Raw genomic sequence first — 18,857 nt, 5'->3', positions numbered from 1 at the left:
ATTTTGTAATTGGAGATACTCTAATGAAAATTTTCATGAGAAAATTTTGGTGGAAAGGACAAATGCTACTTTGAGATTTGTTAATAGAAGCAATATTTGGGGGAAAATTTATTGCAGTTGAGAAAAATTGACTAGGCTTTAATTACTCTATGTATCTATTGAAGTATTTTAAATTACAAATCTGTTCATGAAGGCCATTCAAAGCTCAGTAATTTGGGCATAATATTAAAAGGTAAGTGTGAACCTTAATTATTTAATCTTTACAGATAATTAATTTGAAAAGTTAAACTCATTATATGTATGTATTTCAGGAATCCTTTTTTTTTTTTTTTTTCCTAACTCTAAATAAAAAGAAAAATAATGGGTTCACAGACCTTTGAGTAATTTGCCTTCTGTTTGTTTTATGTTGCATGACCTATTGTAATATGGTCTAAGAGTGGCAGGTAAGTGTCATTGACCCCTGTGCATGTTGGAGAGCTTTTGCTTTTTGGCTGTCTGTATCGCTTTAGCTTACCTGGTTGTCAGATTGAGAACAATGAAATTAAATGGTTGTTTCACTGTGAATGTTGCTGTTTTAACTGATCATTATTAGAAAATTGTTAGGAAGGGGTGAAGAGATAAAAATTTTTAAGTTGTGTGATCCTATGCATTTTTATTTGAGATTAAAGCATTTGAACAGATTTTTAAATTCTTAAAATTTAAGACCTTTTTGGGTTTTAAAAACAAAATAAGCAAATCCCTTAAAATCTATCTCCAGAGAGTCTTTGTATTTTCCATCAACTTAAGTTTATGTGATATTATATAATACATTCTATTTTATGGATAATTTATATATTTTTTCTTTAAACTAGGACAGTTCATATGAATCAGTTTGTAGCTTATCTCTGTTTTATGGAATTATTTGTGGTCTCTGATTTTTTTTCTTTTTTTTTTAAATTTTACTACATTCCTAGAACTGTTCTGTTACAGTTTGGGTCCTGTGTACAGGCTAGCAAAGAAAAGTAATGTGACTATCAGGACCATATTAAATTGTTGGGTTCTTAGGGGAAGATTTTATTAAATGAGTATTAGTTTTCTTGACCCTTCTCAACAATTTAACAGTGCCATTTTAAGTGCATGTCTGGCATGAATTTTAATCAGCTTGGGGATGTTAAGCAAATTGCTGACTTGAAGATTATTCTTTCAGATGAGGCAGCTTACGTTAGAGCTGTATTTTAGTTTATTTGCATCTGTTTCAAACTGGTCTTGTATATTTTTCTGCTATTCTGTCTCCTTTTTATTCTGTCTCAAATTCCTTACATTTGCAGAATCTTGGCTTGATACAGTCAAGATCTTGTTCAAGACTTGGCACTTGATCTTTTTATAAACCTAGCATCATGTTGTGGTCAAGTGAGAAGCACGAATTCACTGTAGTATTTTAAGTATTATTTGGTCTTGATTTTACAGTCTTTGGGGGTTTGAACCATTATCCTTAAAATTTAATTAGCTAATTTAGTGACAGGAATAGGTTAAAATTGCTACCAACACTAATAACCAGTAATGAAGAACTATATATGAAGTGTTAACTAAAGACAGATGTAAAGTAAAACGTATTTGTTCTCCTTATCAGCCAATGTAGAACTTTCAGTTTGACACTTGATATACTGTATACTCGGCCAGAGTTTGCCGGTTGTTACTTATCTAGGTTTGTAAATGTTTTCTTTTCTTTTCTTTTTTTTTTTAAGATTTTATTTATTTATTTGACAGAGAGAGATCACAAGCAGGCAGAGAGACAGGCAGAGAGAGAGGAGGAAGCAGGCTCCCTGCTGAGCAGAGAGCCCGATGCAGGGCTCGATCCCAGGACCCCGAGTTCATGACCTGAGCCGAAGGCAGCGGCTCAACCACTGAGCCACCCAGGCGCCCTTAAATGTTTTCTTTTGATTCTAACATTGAGTTCTCTTAATCAGTTTTATCTTTGATCTGTGGCATATTCCCGTTTGTAAAAGTTTATCTTATCATTAGACTATTTCAGTGACTATAGCCCAATGCATGGGTCTTGTCTTCAACAGCTTCATAGCAGACTAGGAATTGTCAATATAGTTGATTTGCCATTTCCTTGTGATTACTGAGAATAAAGCCACATTCTTTTTTAAAGTAGCATATTTCATACTACATTGTTTATTTCTGGTTGAACAATAATAATTCAGGTTACCAGAGTAATTTGGCTTTACTCTTCGATCATTTATAGTGGTTAAATCTAGATCACTGTGTCTCCATGATTGGGCAGCTAGAGCAATAATTCCATACAGATAGATATACTGGCATTTTGTATCAAGTTGTATACAAATTAAGTATTTTTATGCATATAAAACATGATCTGATGGAATCCTGTAGTTTACAGAATGAAAATGTCTTTAAATCATGATTCACTTATTCACATGCATGCACATACGTGGTTTTTCAGTTCAGTTAACAAATGTCTGTAGCTTGCCTCCGGTATGCCAACCAGTAGACGGATGCTGGGGATTCAGAGATAACAAAGATACAACCCCTGCCTTTTGGGAGTTCTCAGTATAATACAATAGAAACACAAACTAATAATTTCCTTTGCATCCTTTACCATTCAAGGTATAGATCACAGGGGATTAACTTGACCTAGCAGTGAGTAGATGGGATATCTTGGAAGACTTTCTGATGGTAACCGTTGAATTGTGTTGTAGAGGGTGAGTTAGAATGTTTCAGGGTAAGTTAGTGGAGGACATTGTTAGGAAGAAGGAACAGCATCTACAAAGGCCTTAAGGCATGAAATGACATTCTGTGTTAAATGAAATAGACTGTTACCTACTCGAGGTGAACTAGAAAGAGGACCTTTTTAAAATTATAACTATGTAATAAGATTTTATTTAAGAATAATGGTTCAACTAAGATATAAGCCCAGAATTGCCCCCATAAAATTTGGGAGCAGTTATGCTAATGGCAGCATATAAAAAGCACTGAATTGGGGGCAGTATAGCCTCTTCTAGTTTTTTTTTTTTTTTTAATTTCTTATTTGATAATGATACAGCTCATTCTAATGACACATCTGTAGCCTGAGTAACTGTTGTATCTGTTAGTCCATTAAATTGTGGCTCTTAGGAGAATAGGGACTTCTATTTATTTTTATGTCCCTTTCCGTCCTTCACAGAGTGCTCTCTGAATGTTAGAGGTTCAGTATCTGTTAGTTAACTTGACTTAACTTATCTCAAGGCAGACCAGAATAGGAGAGTAAATAAAGGTGGTTGTTTGTAAAGGAGGAATGGAATCTTACTTTCTCTAATTCTTTGTTAAAGTGCCTTTCCATTTAATCATACATTTCCTCTAATTCTTGTGTCGTTTGTGTCACTTGTCCCTTGCAATCTTGTAAAACTACTGAAATCCACTCTTTTAGTCTAATTTTATTTTCCTATTTTACTTCTTGCATATTTTCAGTTGCTTTTGCCCTCCCTATACTTTGAAATATCTTTATTCTGGTGGCATTTTCTTCTATTTATTTTTCTGAAATGATGAAAGATTATATTCATACAGAGTTGAAAATGCATAATAGTTTCCTTTAACTCATGGTGGAGGTGCATTTGTGTCTCTACCTTCTCAGTCATTCACCAAATAATTTATTACAGAAAATCTGCTTGGGACTGAGTTTACATCCTGTACGGCCTATGTGCTATACATTGAGGTCCCTGCTTCAATGTAACTTAGGGAGATCATAAATATTTACTGAATGAGTGAATGCAGAACTAAAGCACAGTGACCCCTTATCACAATTAGTTTTTATGCGACTAGCTTTCTGACTTTTTTTTTTGTAGCTGATCTTTGCCCCCTTTTGTATTTTGTATAAAATTGTATAAAATTCAGATTGAATTTTAGCAATTATTTTCAGTGACTCTTTAATAGGAAACCAGTGTGAAATTACAGTATTTAATTTTACCTTCAAATAATAAGAGCAACTGAAACATGCCTTAATTTCCCTTGAACAGCTATTAAAACTAAGCTTGATGAGTAATCAATCACTACTACTCTAAGTAGTAGATACTTTATTTTGCATTCAAATGAATGTCCTTTTGTCAGCTGGTTAAGTGATAGTTTTTTCTTCAAGTAATAAAATTTTTCATTCTTTGCCATGAAAAATCAAAGTGACAAGTCTTGGTTGCATTATATGATACCATATTTTGAAAAAATGCTTTATTTTATAGTCCTTCTCCCTCCCTAGTATTTCACCCTTTTGCATGACTTGCTCTCAGTAAAGTAGTGCTTATTACTTGTCTGCTACTTTCTGTTTGTCTTCATTTCTACAGCAGTCTTCAGCAGCTTTCAAAATTATAAATGTGACTTTCCTGTGACAGTCTAAAAAATGTTTAATCAGTGTGGTGCTGGGTATTTTTTCCACCCTTAGGGGAAACTGGAATCTTCTCCTTTATTTTTAAATTTCTTGGTACTTACTAAACTTCTGATCATTATTAACCACTTCAAGGTCTACTTAAATCTACTTAATGATGTTTCTTTTGTATGTAAGTCTCAGTGTCACATTTTTCTGTTAACGGCTAGTCACCACACCAAAAATACAGTTTAGTATTTCCAAACTTCACAAGTATTTTTTGATAAATATATCAGTCAAAATATTGTCCTTTGTCATGAATTCCCACTTCATGAATTAAAACTATGATATGTGTCTACTATTGATGTTATGTCTGTAGTTTCACAATTCCATATGAAAAAGTATAAAACTGCTGTTTTGCATGTTAAAAAATTATTTTTCTCTATTGCATCTGGTGTAAGTATAAAAATTATGAGGTGTACTTTTTTTTAGTGTGTGTCTTACTATTAATTTGGAGAATATGGTCTGGCTAAATATGAGAAATTATTACTGCTAAATAACAAACCCTGATTTTTAAGAAATCATTTAGCTCCAATATAAATATTTACTTCTAGTAATATACGTTACGGCTTTGGATACAGAGTGTTTTTAATTTGGCTCCTCTTGTGTAATTATTTTGTCACAGTATTTTTATTAAAAAAGTAGATGATTTCTGAAAGATTCAGAAAATAATGGAACAGACAGATACAAGAACACAAATTCTTAAGTGGACTTTACACATGAATGTTATTGTTGCCATAGTACTGTTTAAGTATGGTGAAGTTAAAATTTGGTACCCTGTTGATTTTTTTAAAAACTGGAATATTTTTTACTAGTTTGCAGCTTTAATAGATGGAATTGAGTTACGACTTGCCCCATGTGCAAAATAAAGTTACAGTTCTTAGGCATCTGGACTCCTAGTTTCATGTGTGAACTAAGTTTCTTTAAATTTTCTAAGGAAAGAAATAAATATATTTTGTATTTGTGGGAAGGTAAAGTGGATGTAGAAAAGTCTAAGTACTAGTTGTATATGATTGGTAGACAAAGTGATTTATCCCAAATGTTCTGAATTCATATTATCAATTTGGTCTTCCTCCCCTGACTCCATAAGAAAAATTTTTGTGTGGAGGAATTCATCCAACACCGTTCCTCTCTAAAATATGAGGATGATCATAATGTTTATAATGTTTAGTGCATTATGCCTTATTTGTAGCATCAAATGTGGTCTATATGGAAAGGTTTATGAAAAAGTCCCATTTCACACAGATTGCCCATTTTTCTCAAAAAAAAAAAAGAAAAGAAAAGAAAAGAATTATATTAAATAAAAAAGATTTAGCCTTAGAGAAACAAATGACCAAGTTATTAAAAACAGGGTTTCTGCTACCTCAATTTTAGAAGAGAGAAATCCAGATTTAGTCATCTGTTAGCATATGCTGTGTGACTAACACCACAGGTGGTAGAAATGCCCATATGTTTGTGTTCCTGATTGTGCTTTTTATGACTATAATTCTCCCTTCATTTTTCTCTCTGTCCCAAAGTGTGCGAGGAACCCGTTTTTGCTTTAGTATTTCAGAATTTCAGAGACAGTATTATAGATGCAAGTATCTGGTTTTCAGCAGCCTAGCCATTCTGAAACAGTGTCATAATTTGAACTCCTCTACACAAGAGTTTTGACCTTGTGCTTATCAGCAGAGAAGTTCATTGGCACAGAATTCAAAGTGGTCCCTAGGAAAGGGGAACATCTAACAAATGTCATTTTCAGATAGTTTTTAATTTATTTTATATTGACACTTAAATCACTAAAATGAACTTTCTAGGAAAATAAAGCAGTTTCAATTTTAAACCATAGGTGAGCAAGATATGTTAGTAGGCTTTCCATTTCTGTTGCATTAAAATAAATCATTATTCATGCATTTACTGTCATTACTGGTAATGATTACTATAGTAGTAAAAGTGATTATTACCACTATCACAATTTGAACTTTGAATTAAAATTCTCAATTTTATTTAATATACCAAGTCATGGTTTGTAACTTAAGACAAATAGTAATGTTTGATGGTCCCTTGCTCCTTGTGTATTTACAAACTTGAGGCTAGAAATGTTGTAGAAGTATGAAAAAATTACCAGTCTTTTCTGAGAAGTTCGGAGTTAACATTGAATAAGATGTGAGCCATCTTTAGAAATTGAGACTGTTCATTGCTTAGAGTTACACATTTATTTAAAAAAACCATGTGACTGTAAATTTTTTTGTGCTTTCCTGCTATTTAGATGCCCAGCCTACAGAGTCTGAGAAGGAAATTTATAATCAGGTGAATGTAGTATTAAAAGATGCAGAAGGTATCTTGGAGGATTTGCAATCATATAGAGGAGCTGGCCATGAAATACGAGAGGTAAAGATGTTTAAACATTTTCCAATAAACTAAAATTCTCTGTGTCCCTCTTCTTAAGCCCTTTTGTACATACTTGTGAATTCTCTGTTGCATATTAAGTATTACACTTAAAGAATGATCATTTACTTGGACTATTTCAGATGTGGTTTTAGTGATACAAGGGTTAAAGGAAAATGGTGTTCTGAATATGTAATTTATGTATGTTGGAGAAAATTTTATTTTTTTGGTTGCTCTCACATCTGAAATTTACAGTATCCATGAGGGATGATTTATATCATTTATTTATTTAGTTAGTTAGTTAGTTATTATACATACATACATATATACTTTTTGGGCGGAGAAGAGAACATAACTTTCTGTGGCCTTTTGTCCTGCTATTCTTATTTTTTTCCCCACTCCTATGCTTTCCGGGAGAAGGCTGCTGTCATCCTTGTGGTCTGGACTCCCCCAACTGTCTGATGACTTTACACCATGGAGCAAATATCTGGTGTGGTTTCTTCAATTATCTTCTCCTGAGCCTCTGAACTCATCCAGGTTTCTAACTACCTCTTACTCCACTTCTTCTGTTTTTCAGAAAAAGCTGTATCTCTACTTGGTACCAAGATTAATGTCTCTACCTTTGTTCTGCATCCTCCTCTGGAATTTTGCTCTTTTAATTATTCCTTCTCTTAATTACATCTTCTATGTTTTTTCTTCTGTTGGCTTCTTCCCCTCAGAATATACACATACTTGGGTGTCCTCTACCACCCAAAGAAACACCCTAGCCTCTGGACCTATCTCTTTCTCATGATGCATTTCTTAAGGGCATTGTCTTGTTTCTTCATTTTTTCCCACCCTTCTGCTTCTTCTATTCTTCTGTATAACTAACAGTGCAGAGGTTGTCAAGGAGCAGTCTGTTGGTTTTACGGCCCGCATACCAGCTCCATTCCTCTGATGACATTTGTAGTGTTAATGAAGGCAGAATTAAGTGTAGGTACCAGAAGATGATTCAAGACGATTTAGTTTTGGACCAAGGGGCCACAGGTTTTGGTGATTGACTGGATGTTTAATATAAGGGAGAAGGGGAGTTAATGATTCCAGGGTTTCTGGTTTAGATTAGCCATTGGTGATAGCATGAGCTGAGGGAAATTATAGATATTGTGAATTCATTTTTTTTTTTTTTTAAGCTCTCCTGGCTTGGGCTGTTTGTTTCTTGAACGTCTTACACACGTACACTTTCCTTCCTTCACATCTCAGTAATTACTTCCCCTACTGTCTTGCCCCAGTGCTTTGCACACATTTCTTTTACGGTAACTATCACTTTTTTAAAAAAATTATTGAAATTTAATGTTGATAACTCCACTGCCACCTCCAGCTTGAGGAGGAGGGTAAACCTGGTTTCTTACTAATTGGTGTGTCATCAGCACCTAAAACAGTGTTTAGGAAGCACTTAGTAACTGTCGAAGAAATAAATACAAGAGCTTAGACGAATCTTGCCAGTATCATTAGCTTAAGTGAAACCTTTAGATTTCAGTAAATAAAGGCATGTAACCATTTCTGTGAAATTCAAGTCCTAAACATTTAAACATAAGTTGAAAAATCCAAACATTTGTGGAAATGGAAGATTTAAATGATTAAACAGGATTTAATTAACTAATTGACAAATTCTTTTCCTGTAGGTCACAACAATTCATAGTTTGTTCTAAAAGTGTTTTAGTGTCTTCATATTGATTATCAGTGCTACAAATTATTTTTAATTGTTCAGTATTATATCATTAAAGTTTTTAAAGTTTTATGGTTGAATTCTGATAGCTGGTTACAGCTGTTTCCCATAAGCAATAAAGAAAAAAACTATAGAGATACAGACTTTTATCTGTTTTTAAGGTTAGAGCCCTTAGGATTTTTTTAATTTAACCAAGTGAAGGGTTACTCTCCTTCTTTGTGGAAAGGCTCACTACAGTCTTTATATTGACTTAATGAAATGCATCTATTGACTTAATTGAATGTAGTTGTCATCTTCTAAAAGACAGTAAAATGATGGAAACCTTTAGGAGTCATTTCAAAGAGGACTTAGGGAGCTGTGAAACCAGGAATTTTAGAGGCAGTGACCAAAGGTTGGAGTACCGTAGGACCCTATGGTCACCCAGTTTAGCGCCGTCACCATATTCAGTGCATTTGTAGCATTCCGTGGTTGGTAGTGTGGGCAAATAAATACATGTCACAGAGTTAAAGTTTACATAGAAAAATAACACTAAAAGGAAAGGGGAGAATCACAAGAGATAGTAAGAGATTCACCTTACCAGGCTACCTATTAAGGTACCTTCATTAATTCTTTGGTAAAGGAATTAAGGACAGAGAAGTAGGTAAATAAAATAGATAAAAAATATGTAAGCTAGAAAACAAAATAGCATTTAAATCTGTAGATTAAGGTAAGTGTGTAACTATTCAAGCATTTGAAGAAACTTTCACTGAGGAATGCATATTGATGTCTGGGTTGAACTCTATAAGCAGAAATAGCATATTTCAGAATAATAGGAAAACAAGAAAGGAAGGTACAAATAAAAGCTGATTATATACAAATATACAGAGAACAGATACCACTACAGTAACTGTCAATAGAAAGACTTAAATAAACTTGGGAGAACTACTATTCTACCTATGAAAAAGCACAGACAATAGAAATAAAGTGTTCAGATTTACTAATAAATGCACATCACTGTCAAGCAGTTTTATTATATACAATAATTGTTAAAAGTTCAATATTGGTTGGTTTATGAAGGTAGTGATTTTAATGCAAGTGCTATTATAAAATGGTTTCCTTTTTTGGAGGTCTGTTTGGCCAGTTGTAAAATGAGATCTATAAAATTTTTTTTTAGATTACATTTTAGAAAATATTCTCCAAAACAGTATCATTCAAGAGCAAGGTAAATGTACAAACCTGTGCTGTGGATGTGGAATTACTTATATTTTTGTTTAAGTAACATTTTAGTAAACATGATTGAAATAGAATAAAATTTGATTTAATACAGAATCTGTTAAATAAACAAAGCTTATTCTCTAGGATAGGCCACTGGTGAGGGAAATAAGAACACTCAGCTACTGTTTTGATGAATCTATACCAGTTGTGACATTTTTGGAGCTGGGAGTTAACATATCTGCTCCATGACAGTCTCACCGCTAACCTGTACTGAGTGTCCTTTGCATGTTGGGCTGTCTGGGTGCTGTACCAGAAATGTCGCCTAACACAGTGAAACTAATGTGAAAGAAAAAGGAATCACAATTACAGTGAGAACCATAACATGTTATCATATAAGAGCAACCAGTGTCCCAGTCTAAATGCAGGCAGGGCAGGGTCAGGGAAGCAGTTAACTCACTCAGTTGTGAAAGTAGGTATGTTTGCCAGACCATTTTGATATTATGAGAATGAGTTATTATTTTGAAAATAATTCTTAGCTCTTGCAAGAGAAGTTGGATATGCTTCTCAAGAAAAGAAAATTTTAATTTTTATCTGTTTGGTTATTTCCTGAATAATAAACAGATTTTTACCACTTGATATAAAGCATTGCTGAGACTGGGTCTTGAGGCTAAAAGAACTTTTCGTATTTGTCAGGACAGTATCACAGTCCCTTTGAAATATTCATGTTAATGTGAAAGAAGGATTGTTACATGTAATGTCTGATTTTCTTTAATATTAAAATTGTAGGTAGTGACATAAATGGGATTCACTTCAGAATCCTACTGTGTTTGGATAGAATTCATAAACATTTTATATAGGGGCACCTGGGTGGCCTAGTTGGTTGAGCATCTGATTTAGGCTTAGGTCGTCTTGGGATCTTGGGGTCCTGGACTTCTGGAATCCTGGGATCCAGCCCTGCCAGGGCTCCCTCTTGATGGGGAAACTGCTTGTCCCTCTCCCTCTGCCTCCCTCTCTCCTTCTCATGCTCTTACCTGTCTCTCAAATAAATGAATATGATCTTTAAAAAAAAAAAGTTTTACATAAAAAAATCAAAATTTTCATGTAGCGGAAAGCTTATAAGACGCATTGTGTAAATAATACATAGCCCATTTGTTTAGTTTGTAGCTTATTTATTCAGATCATTCCCTAAATCTGTCTGCTTTCAATTTTATTTTGCTTTCTTGTTTTTCAGTTTAGTGTGGATGGAGTCAGAGTACTAGTTGCCTTTGGAAAATCTAAACATGTCGATACCTCCTGATAATGTTTATAAGAAGAACCCCCCAGACACTCCCCCATTTTGGTTATGAGTTTCAACTTTGAGATAGCATGTTTAGCTTGTTTGAAAATGTTAGAGAAAACAAACCAGATGGTTAAAAAAAAAAGGCCTTAAGTTCCATAAAAGAGTACGAAAAGCAAAAGAAAGATAAAAGCAAGAAAATACCTTTCTTTGGGAGTGACCCCTCCATGTTCACAAAAGATTGCTTAGTGGTCTGAAAGGCAGGTCGTATTTTATCAAGTATACCAGGGTTTCCTGTGTTTGCCGAAACCTATATTTTAATGTAAAAATAATACTGTTTTGATTTTTAAAGCTCTAACTATTTTTATTCTTTGGATTTTGAAGGCAATCCAGCATCCAGCAGATGAGAAGTTGCAAGAGAAGGCTTGGGGTGCAGTTGTCCCACTAGTAGGCAAATTAAAGACATTTTATGAATTTTCTCAGAGGTTAGGTAAGTTGAAAGTTTCATAATTATGACTTCCCTAGTGAAAAAGTCATTTATTGATAAGGAATTAATGTAGAGTATTTTATATTCACCTTGCTAAATTTATATGCTACATAGGTACAGCAATCTTGTTAGACTGTAATATTACAGCATAATTGTATCATCCCTATCAACCTAGGTCTTTAAATTATTTAGACCATTTCCCCCAATAAATTATAACTTCCATAAGGAAATGCCTGATTTTATTTATTTATTTATTTACTTACTTACTTACTTACTTTCTTATTTGTTTATTTTAGCCTAAAGGGTCCTGGAAACACGTGCTAGAATTTCTCTCCAGCTCTACAGCACATCCTGTCCCATGTGTGGGAACTAATCATCAGGCCCTTGGGTTATTTAGATTTTTGTGTCCTTAAAAATAATTGCTGATTATGGTCAGTTCATGTATCTAAAATGGTACAAGATGAGAAATAGCAAGTTGATGATGTGCCCAAAATTATCTGGGGAGTTATTAAAACAAAAAGCGTTCAAAACCATTTGCTTTTTCCCTGGTGTGGGAAAAATTACTCAAAGATCAGAATTGTATCTTCCATATAGTGAATAAGCAGAATTGGAATTCCCTTTCTGTTAAAGGAGGAGGAAGAGCAGGTTAAGATTTAGGTAGTTAGCTGTTGGAGTAATTTGAAAGACATAAGTTGCCAGGTTTTAGAAATTGGTAATTACTTGAGTTCTGTGTTTTGTTGTTTATAAGTATGTTTTTAAGTCTCTAGATGTCTTGAAAAAATCATTAGCTTGGGCAGTTGATTGGTATTGGCTGGAGCGATCTCTATGGCAAAGCATCTCTGTGTCCATTGGTGTAGGGCTTGAGTGTTATAGTTTGCAGTAGATCACTGTCACTTCCTAGTTTTTTCTATCTGGCTCTCCATAACTTTCATATTGGCTATTAGGCCACTTGGGTCTGCAACCTACTTCAAAGCTGAAGTTCAATTTTTTAAAAATGCCTACTTTTTTTTTGTTGTTGTTTTTTGAAATGCCTACATTTTTTAAAAACTAAGAGAACTGCTCTTTTTCTTAGATGAAGGACAGACTGTTAAAGGTACAGATTATTGAAATAGAAGTATTGTTACAAATTATCCTTTTTTTACTAGAAGTAAAAATTGTAGCTTATTACCTCAACAGGACAGTCATTTCTTTCACACTGCCAACCTTTTGATCAAGTATCTCTGTAATCTGTAATTTTGTAGCTTCATTGGACTGAAGTGTTTTAATTGTGATTATCATCTTGACTCCTTCATATTTAGAGTGTTTGTTGTGCTGCTAGTTCCTGGCTGCATTTGAAGTTACATTGCTTTGGATGGTGTTCAGGCCTACTCAGACTCATCTTGGTCTCTTAGCATTTGCCAGTTAGAAAAGAATAATTGTAAAATAGGCCAAACCAGTCAGGGTTACATGTTTTCTCATGTTTTAACTATCAGAATTAAATCAGGCTAGTGGTCTCTGTTCCATTTCACCAGAGTATATTATAACATAGGTAATAGCAAGAAGCTATCGTTTTTCATACCGTCATGTGGGAGCCTGGAACTTTGATTACTCTAAGGACTTCTGTAAAGTTATAAGGAAAGTACAAATTTAATATAGGACAATTTACTCCTCATCTCTTCCCCAGTAACCTGGTTAATAATGTTTCCAGGTTCTTTGTGGACAGTAACATAGCCTTGTTTACATATGATAGGAGCTCACTGTTTCTTGAGTGAGTGAGGGTGAACTAATGAGTACACACATCTGGGGGTTCCTGGGTGGCTCAGTTGTTAAGGGTCTGCCTTGGGTTCAGGTCATAATCCCAGGGTCCTTGGGATGGAGCCCCACATCAGGCTCCCTGCTCAATGGGAAGTCTGCTTCTCCCTCTGCTTGTGATCTCTCTCTCTGTCAAATAAATAAATAAAATCTTTTTTTAAAAAAATGAATACACACATTTGATGTATCAGATATGTATTAGGTATTTAGGAGGAGCAATAATACAGATTTTAGGCTTTGGAGGCATAGCTTCCTATTAGAAATCTGGTGTTTGCCATGTATTAGTTGTGTGGTCTTGACCACATGACTTAAATTCTCTGATTTTCAGTACCCTATCTGGACTTCAAGTCTGGTAGGCCATCTGGTTTATATCCACTAAACCTTTTGTCTCTTTTGTTCCTGCTTGAGCCACCGGTGAGGATAAACATTACAAATAGCCCACAAAGCACCACCTGTTAAGATCCACATGATCCTTCAGAATCGTGCTATCCCAAGGAGAGGGTGCTTGGCCTCAGCACTGCAGATACACTGTGGTGTGTATTCCAGAAGAGGGACCCTGATCCCTTGCCAGTTTGCATCCTTCTAGAGAGAGGGGGAAGGGATCACTCTACTAATTGGGAAGATACACTGACCTTAGGCTATAAGATTAATATTGCCGGCCTGGAGAATATTCTGTACCTGCTTATTTTAGTCTGAGGCCTTCCTAGTTGAGGCAACTCAGTGAAGGTTGTATGATCAGACAATAAACAGACTCCTTTGTCTTTCCTCAGTCATCTTCCTGTTTCAGGGGCTTATTAATAGGGACCATCCCCTGAGATCATAATGGGTAGGTCTCTCCAACATGTTGGCTCGCTTTCTCTGGGCTAGATTGCCCACAATGAGTGTGGTCATGTTTCTTGGCTATGTTAAGTCACCCACCATCCACATCTTTTGTGTTCTCTTCTGAGGATTTAAGTTCCGATATAAGTCTTTGATTTAGATGTGGATGGCAGTGGTGAGAATAAATGCTTATCTCTAAAGGAGAACTTTGGACAGGGGCCTCCTCTTCCTAGGCATCCAGTCATTTCCCATTATTGTTCTACTTGTGGACTAATCTGTCTTTATTATTTTTCCCAGTTAGTCTCTTCCTTGTAACGTTGTGCACTGATCTACCAGCTAATTTCTTCTAGAACTTAGTAACTTGTTAATTTCTTCTTGTCACCTTTCCTAAGAATCCTGTTCACGTGATTTTGTTTTAGGAGCTCCATCCGGAAGACCAATCCCTACATCACCGTCTCCTTGACATCCGTTTCTTTACAACTCAGCCAGAGACCTGAGCCGTCTTCTGGGATCTTCTGTCTCTGATTCCTTTCTTGACACAGGGCATTAAAGACTAGTAGGATTGTTTTGTATCCACAGAGGCTCTCAAAATGAGAGGCTGGTCTAGGTGTCCCAGAGGCAGATATGCAGTGCCATTGTCTTGAGATGCCCCTTTTTCGCAGATTTGCCCTTGAGTGCTTCAGCCATTCAGGGACAGAAGTTCTCCAACATGGTTATTGTCCAGCCCAGCTCAGCCTAGTGACTGGACTGCACTCTTTGGGGGTGGGGGGGCCGGGCCGGGAGGCGGCTCTGCCATCTCCCAAAGTGGCAGAGCACCTTGAATGTTAATTTTACCCTGAGACTTGATAAAGTCTCGGGAATGCAAATTTCTTTTTTCTTTAACAGCCTGTAACAGTATTGGTGTGCGTGTGTGTGTGTTTAATGGTTTTTTACTATTCTCATCTCTCTCAAACTTTGCTTTCCACTTACATTAATACTGACAGACAGAATGAATCTCAAGAGATGAGTAAGCCATTTTTTAAAATACCTAAAATGTGTTTTTCCTTTTACTTGACCTTCACATCCACTCTTGCACTTCTGTAAACCATCTGTACTTCTGCAATCCATTCTACACATAGCAGATGACATGGAGTTTTTATAAATGTTAATCTGATGATAGCACCACCCTGCTCAAGTAGTTTCTCCAGGGACATTAGGATGACAAGACCAGAATACTTACTATGGCACATAAATTACACACGTATTGTTCTGGTCTTAGGTTACTCTCCTCCTTGTGCTCTCTTTTCTACATGTATTGGTCTTCTTGCCATTCCTCTGCTGTGTCCTGCTCTTCTCAGCTCAGGATCGGGCTCACTGCCCTGCCTGCAAACTCTTTTTCATCTTTAAAGATTTTTTTAATTTTATTTATTTGTCATAGAGAGAGAAGCGAGAGCAAGCACAGGCAGACAGAGGCAGAGGGAGAAGCAGGCTCCCTGCCAAGCAAGGAGCCCGACGTGGGACTTGATCCCAGGACGCTGGGATCATGACCTGAGCCGAAGGCAGCCGCTTAACCAACTGAGCCACCCAGGCGTCCCACTTTTTTTTTTTTTTTTTAAGATTTTTTATTTTATTTATTTGTCATAGAGAGAGAAGCGAGAGCAAGCACAGGCAGACAGAGGCAGAGGGAGAAGCAGGCTCCCTGCCTCTTTTTCATCTTTAATGCACACCTCAGTCTCAGCCCAAATGTCACTTACTCAGAGAGGTCTTTTCCTGAGCCTTAAACTAGGTGAGGTTCTATTTTTATATTTTGTCATTGTATCATGTACTTCTTAACACACATCACAACGATAATAATTTGTCTTTCTTCTCTGTGTAGTCACGCTCCGTGTGGGCATAAGGAGCATGTCTGCTTTCATCTCTGTTCCCCTAGTGCCTGGCACACGGTCGACAGGACTTTTTCTGACTTGCTGTAAAAAAGATAAGAACTATTGTTTGGAGTTATTGTGTAGGTGACAAATAATGTCTCTGTAGTATCTAGCTTAGTACCAGCACATATTAGACATACAAGAAGTACCTCCTGTGTAGTAATCCATAGATGAGCGTTTTAGAAGGTTACAGAAGGCTGGGTAGAGTGTTGCTTTATTTGAGAGACAGTCAGTTATGTATTGTGGTAGAAAGAATAAGGCTGTCGAGTCAGAAACATCTGGCATTTACTAGCTATACCCTTGGGAGTCTAAATCTTTGAAACTCAGTATGTACCCATCGTAATGCTCATGTCCTAGTTGACGGTGAAAGTTTAATAGGAGACCAAGTCATATGCGTAGTAGAGATGTTAGTTCTTATTAGGGTCTTCATAAATAGTAGAGCTGGTATTTTTTTAAGTTAAGGGTTGATGATCTGATAAATTTATTATTAATAAATATTAGTAATCTGACAGTTTTTCATTAATGTTGGATCACCATCTACTACCGTAAGTTCCTGTTTTCTCTGAATAGAGTCTGGCATTTCTTTCTGATTCTGGAATCTATGAATGAATTAGTTTGATTTCTTTGATTTTTTTTTTTGAAGTGAAATATATCTATTTTTAAACACAGTATGTATTAGTTCCAAAAAGCATTTATTTCGAAGGGACCGTTTTACTTACATAATGAATCAGGATATTTATATTGTGATTCTAAGATGCCAAGCTCTAAGATAGGAAGCTAATTATTAAATCAAAAACTTCATTTCCCTTAGTATCTGAAAGAAAGCAATTTGTGTTTATAAATAAGCAACATATTCAAAGTACGAACAGTTGCTGATTGATTCCCAGCCATGTGGAGATTTGACTGTGTGGACATGATGCCACTGAAAGTTACTCAGCTGTAGGGTAACCCTTTACCAGTTCATAAAAACCAACACTACGTAGAATGATGAAAACAGAACATTTGCTGTTTGATCCTGGTGTTAAATTCATTAGATTTGCATTCTGTGTTATTTTGAATTTGGGTTTATGAAATTTTAAAGCTGAATTGGTTCCTTCAAGGTTTTTATTCTGTTTAACACTGTTCCATTTCAGTGATTATATTTAGATGATCTGGCTTTTGAAGAGACCTTATTTTTATGGGAATTAAAATCATAACATTTATAAATTGCTCATTTTTAAATAAAAATCAGGGAGCTACAGCCTAAGATTTTAATCTTCCTTTCTGTAGAAGCAGCACTAAGAGGTCTTCTGGGAGCCTTGACAAGTACCCCGTACTCTCCCACGCAGCATCTAGAGCGAGAGCAGGCTCTTGCCAAACAGTTCGCAGAGATTCTTCATTTCACACTCCGGTTCGACGAGCTCAAGGTAGGCCTCCCTACTGGCCCCGAGGTGCGTGGATGTCGTGAGCCTCTAAGTGAGCACAGTAGGAAATGCCTGGAGACCTTCACAGTGTGTTTACGTGGTGTCTGTTGGTTCATTGCAAAACATGGAAAACTACATTTAAAAGGGCAAATCTTTTGATGTATTATACGTGTAGCAAATAGCAAATTACCCCATAGTTTGTCTTCATTTAACTTATTTTAAAAATATCTCTGGAGCAATATTCACCTTTTCTAATACTATTTTTTCTTCTCTACTCATCCCTAATTTTCAGCATCCCTTTATATAAAGATGTTAAGAGATTTCCTTTCTTCCTTGTGCCTGCCTGCCTGCCTTCTTCCTCATCTCTCTATGTTGTCTTCCTATTTCCCTGCACACTCTCCCCGCCCCCACATTGTTGGAAGGACTGAGTGTAAAGAAATAGGTAGTAACTCTCATGTGAGGAGACCTGATCCACTTGAGACTCTGTCACAGTAACCAGGTGTGAGGTGGAACTTTCCAAGACCTCGAGGACCTTATCTGATAGGTGGTAGAGGTGGATTCCTAATTACAGCCTTCTATTTATTTTACAAAATAGGAAGCGATTCTCTTTTATTAATACTTTGAGCACAAAGAATTTGTATATAAAATTTTAGTCTGAGGATTGCACTGTTGACCATATAGACGTACCAAGACATACATACTTTTTATTGTATTAATTCAAAACTAAGTGCTTACATATTTCTTCTTTTTTCTTTTATTTGATAATACTGGTTTTTGGGAAACAACCATTTATTTCATATGTTACCTAAAATTACTGAAAAGAAGGGAAGTATATGGATCATGACTATAAAACAGTTTACGTGGTTTATATTCAGAAGGACTAAGTACAATGTTATGTGATTTAGGTACAAAAAGCTATCTTGGGTTATGCCAGTTTTAGTTCTTAAATTAGGGAGTTGTCACTTAACTCGTTAAAGCTGTATTTAGGAGATTTTTCACTTAATTTTTACACTGTCATTTAGCGTGCATAATACGTTTTTCTTTCGTGAATGTCTTCTTTAGATGACAAATCCCGCCATACAGAATGATTTCAGCTATTACAGAAGAACATTGAGTCGTATGAGGATTAATAACGTCCCAGTAAGTCAATGCTTTGAATTGGGTATAGTAATGATAGCCGTTAGTTTGCTTGTTCATGTGCTCGTCCATTCAGATGAAGTTCAAGCTGATGATAAAGTCGGTAACTCACTACGGGCTGTCGCTGTGGGAGGAAAGGGCAGGATGCCCCCGACTGCCCTTCCACTGAGTCCCTTCAATCGCCATGACTCCTTCCTTCAGTACAGTTGCTGTCTGTTCATACAACATTGATACTTAAAAATTCTCTGTGTAGTCTCATTTTATTTATTTTTTGATTTTTTAGAAAAGATTTTTAAGTAATCTTTTTAAGTAATTTTTTAGAAAAGATTTTTAAGTAATCTTTACACTTCACATGGGGCTCGAACTCACAACCCCAAGATCAAG

The 18,857-nt window shown here is 35.7% G+C and overlaps 1 protein-coding gene across 10 annotated transcripts in view; it reads left to right on the top strand.

The window, feature by feature from the left end:
• CYRIB (CYFIP related Rac1 interactor B) overlaps positions 1-18,857 on the top strand; it is a 145,001-nt gene that overhangs the window by 112,318 nt on the left and 13,826 nt on the right. For 9 of the 10 annotated variants that reach the window (XM_045078127.1, XM_004743560.2, XM_013051764.1 and 6 more), the window contains 4 exons: positions 6,639-6,760; positions 11,317-11,422; positions 17,203-17,339; positions 18,399-18,476. In XM_045078127.1, coding sequence (XP_044934062.1) covers positions 6,639-6,760; positions 11,317-11,422; positions 17,203-17,339; positions 18,399-18,476 — 443 coding nt within the window. Of the gene's footprint in view, positions 1-6,638; positions 6,761-11,316; positions 11,423-17,202; positions 17,340-18,398; positions 18,477-18,857 lie in introns of those variants that run through there. The other variant, XM_045078129.1, reaches the window with a different exon arrangement.

Source organism: Mustela putorius, unplaced genomic scaffold (assembly GCF_011764305.1).
Source record: "Mustela putorius furo isolate JIRA1106 unplaced genomic scaffold, ASM1176430v1.1 tig00000228_pilon_pilon_pilon, whole genome shotgun sequence".
NCBI lineage: Eukaryota > Metazoa > Chordata > Mammalia > Carnivora > Mustelidae > Mustela > Mustela putorius.
The sequence above is the reverse complement of the archived record's forward strand: the minus strand, read 5'-3'. Positions and strand labels throughout refer to the sequence as shown.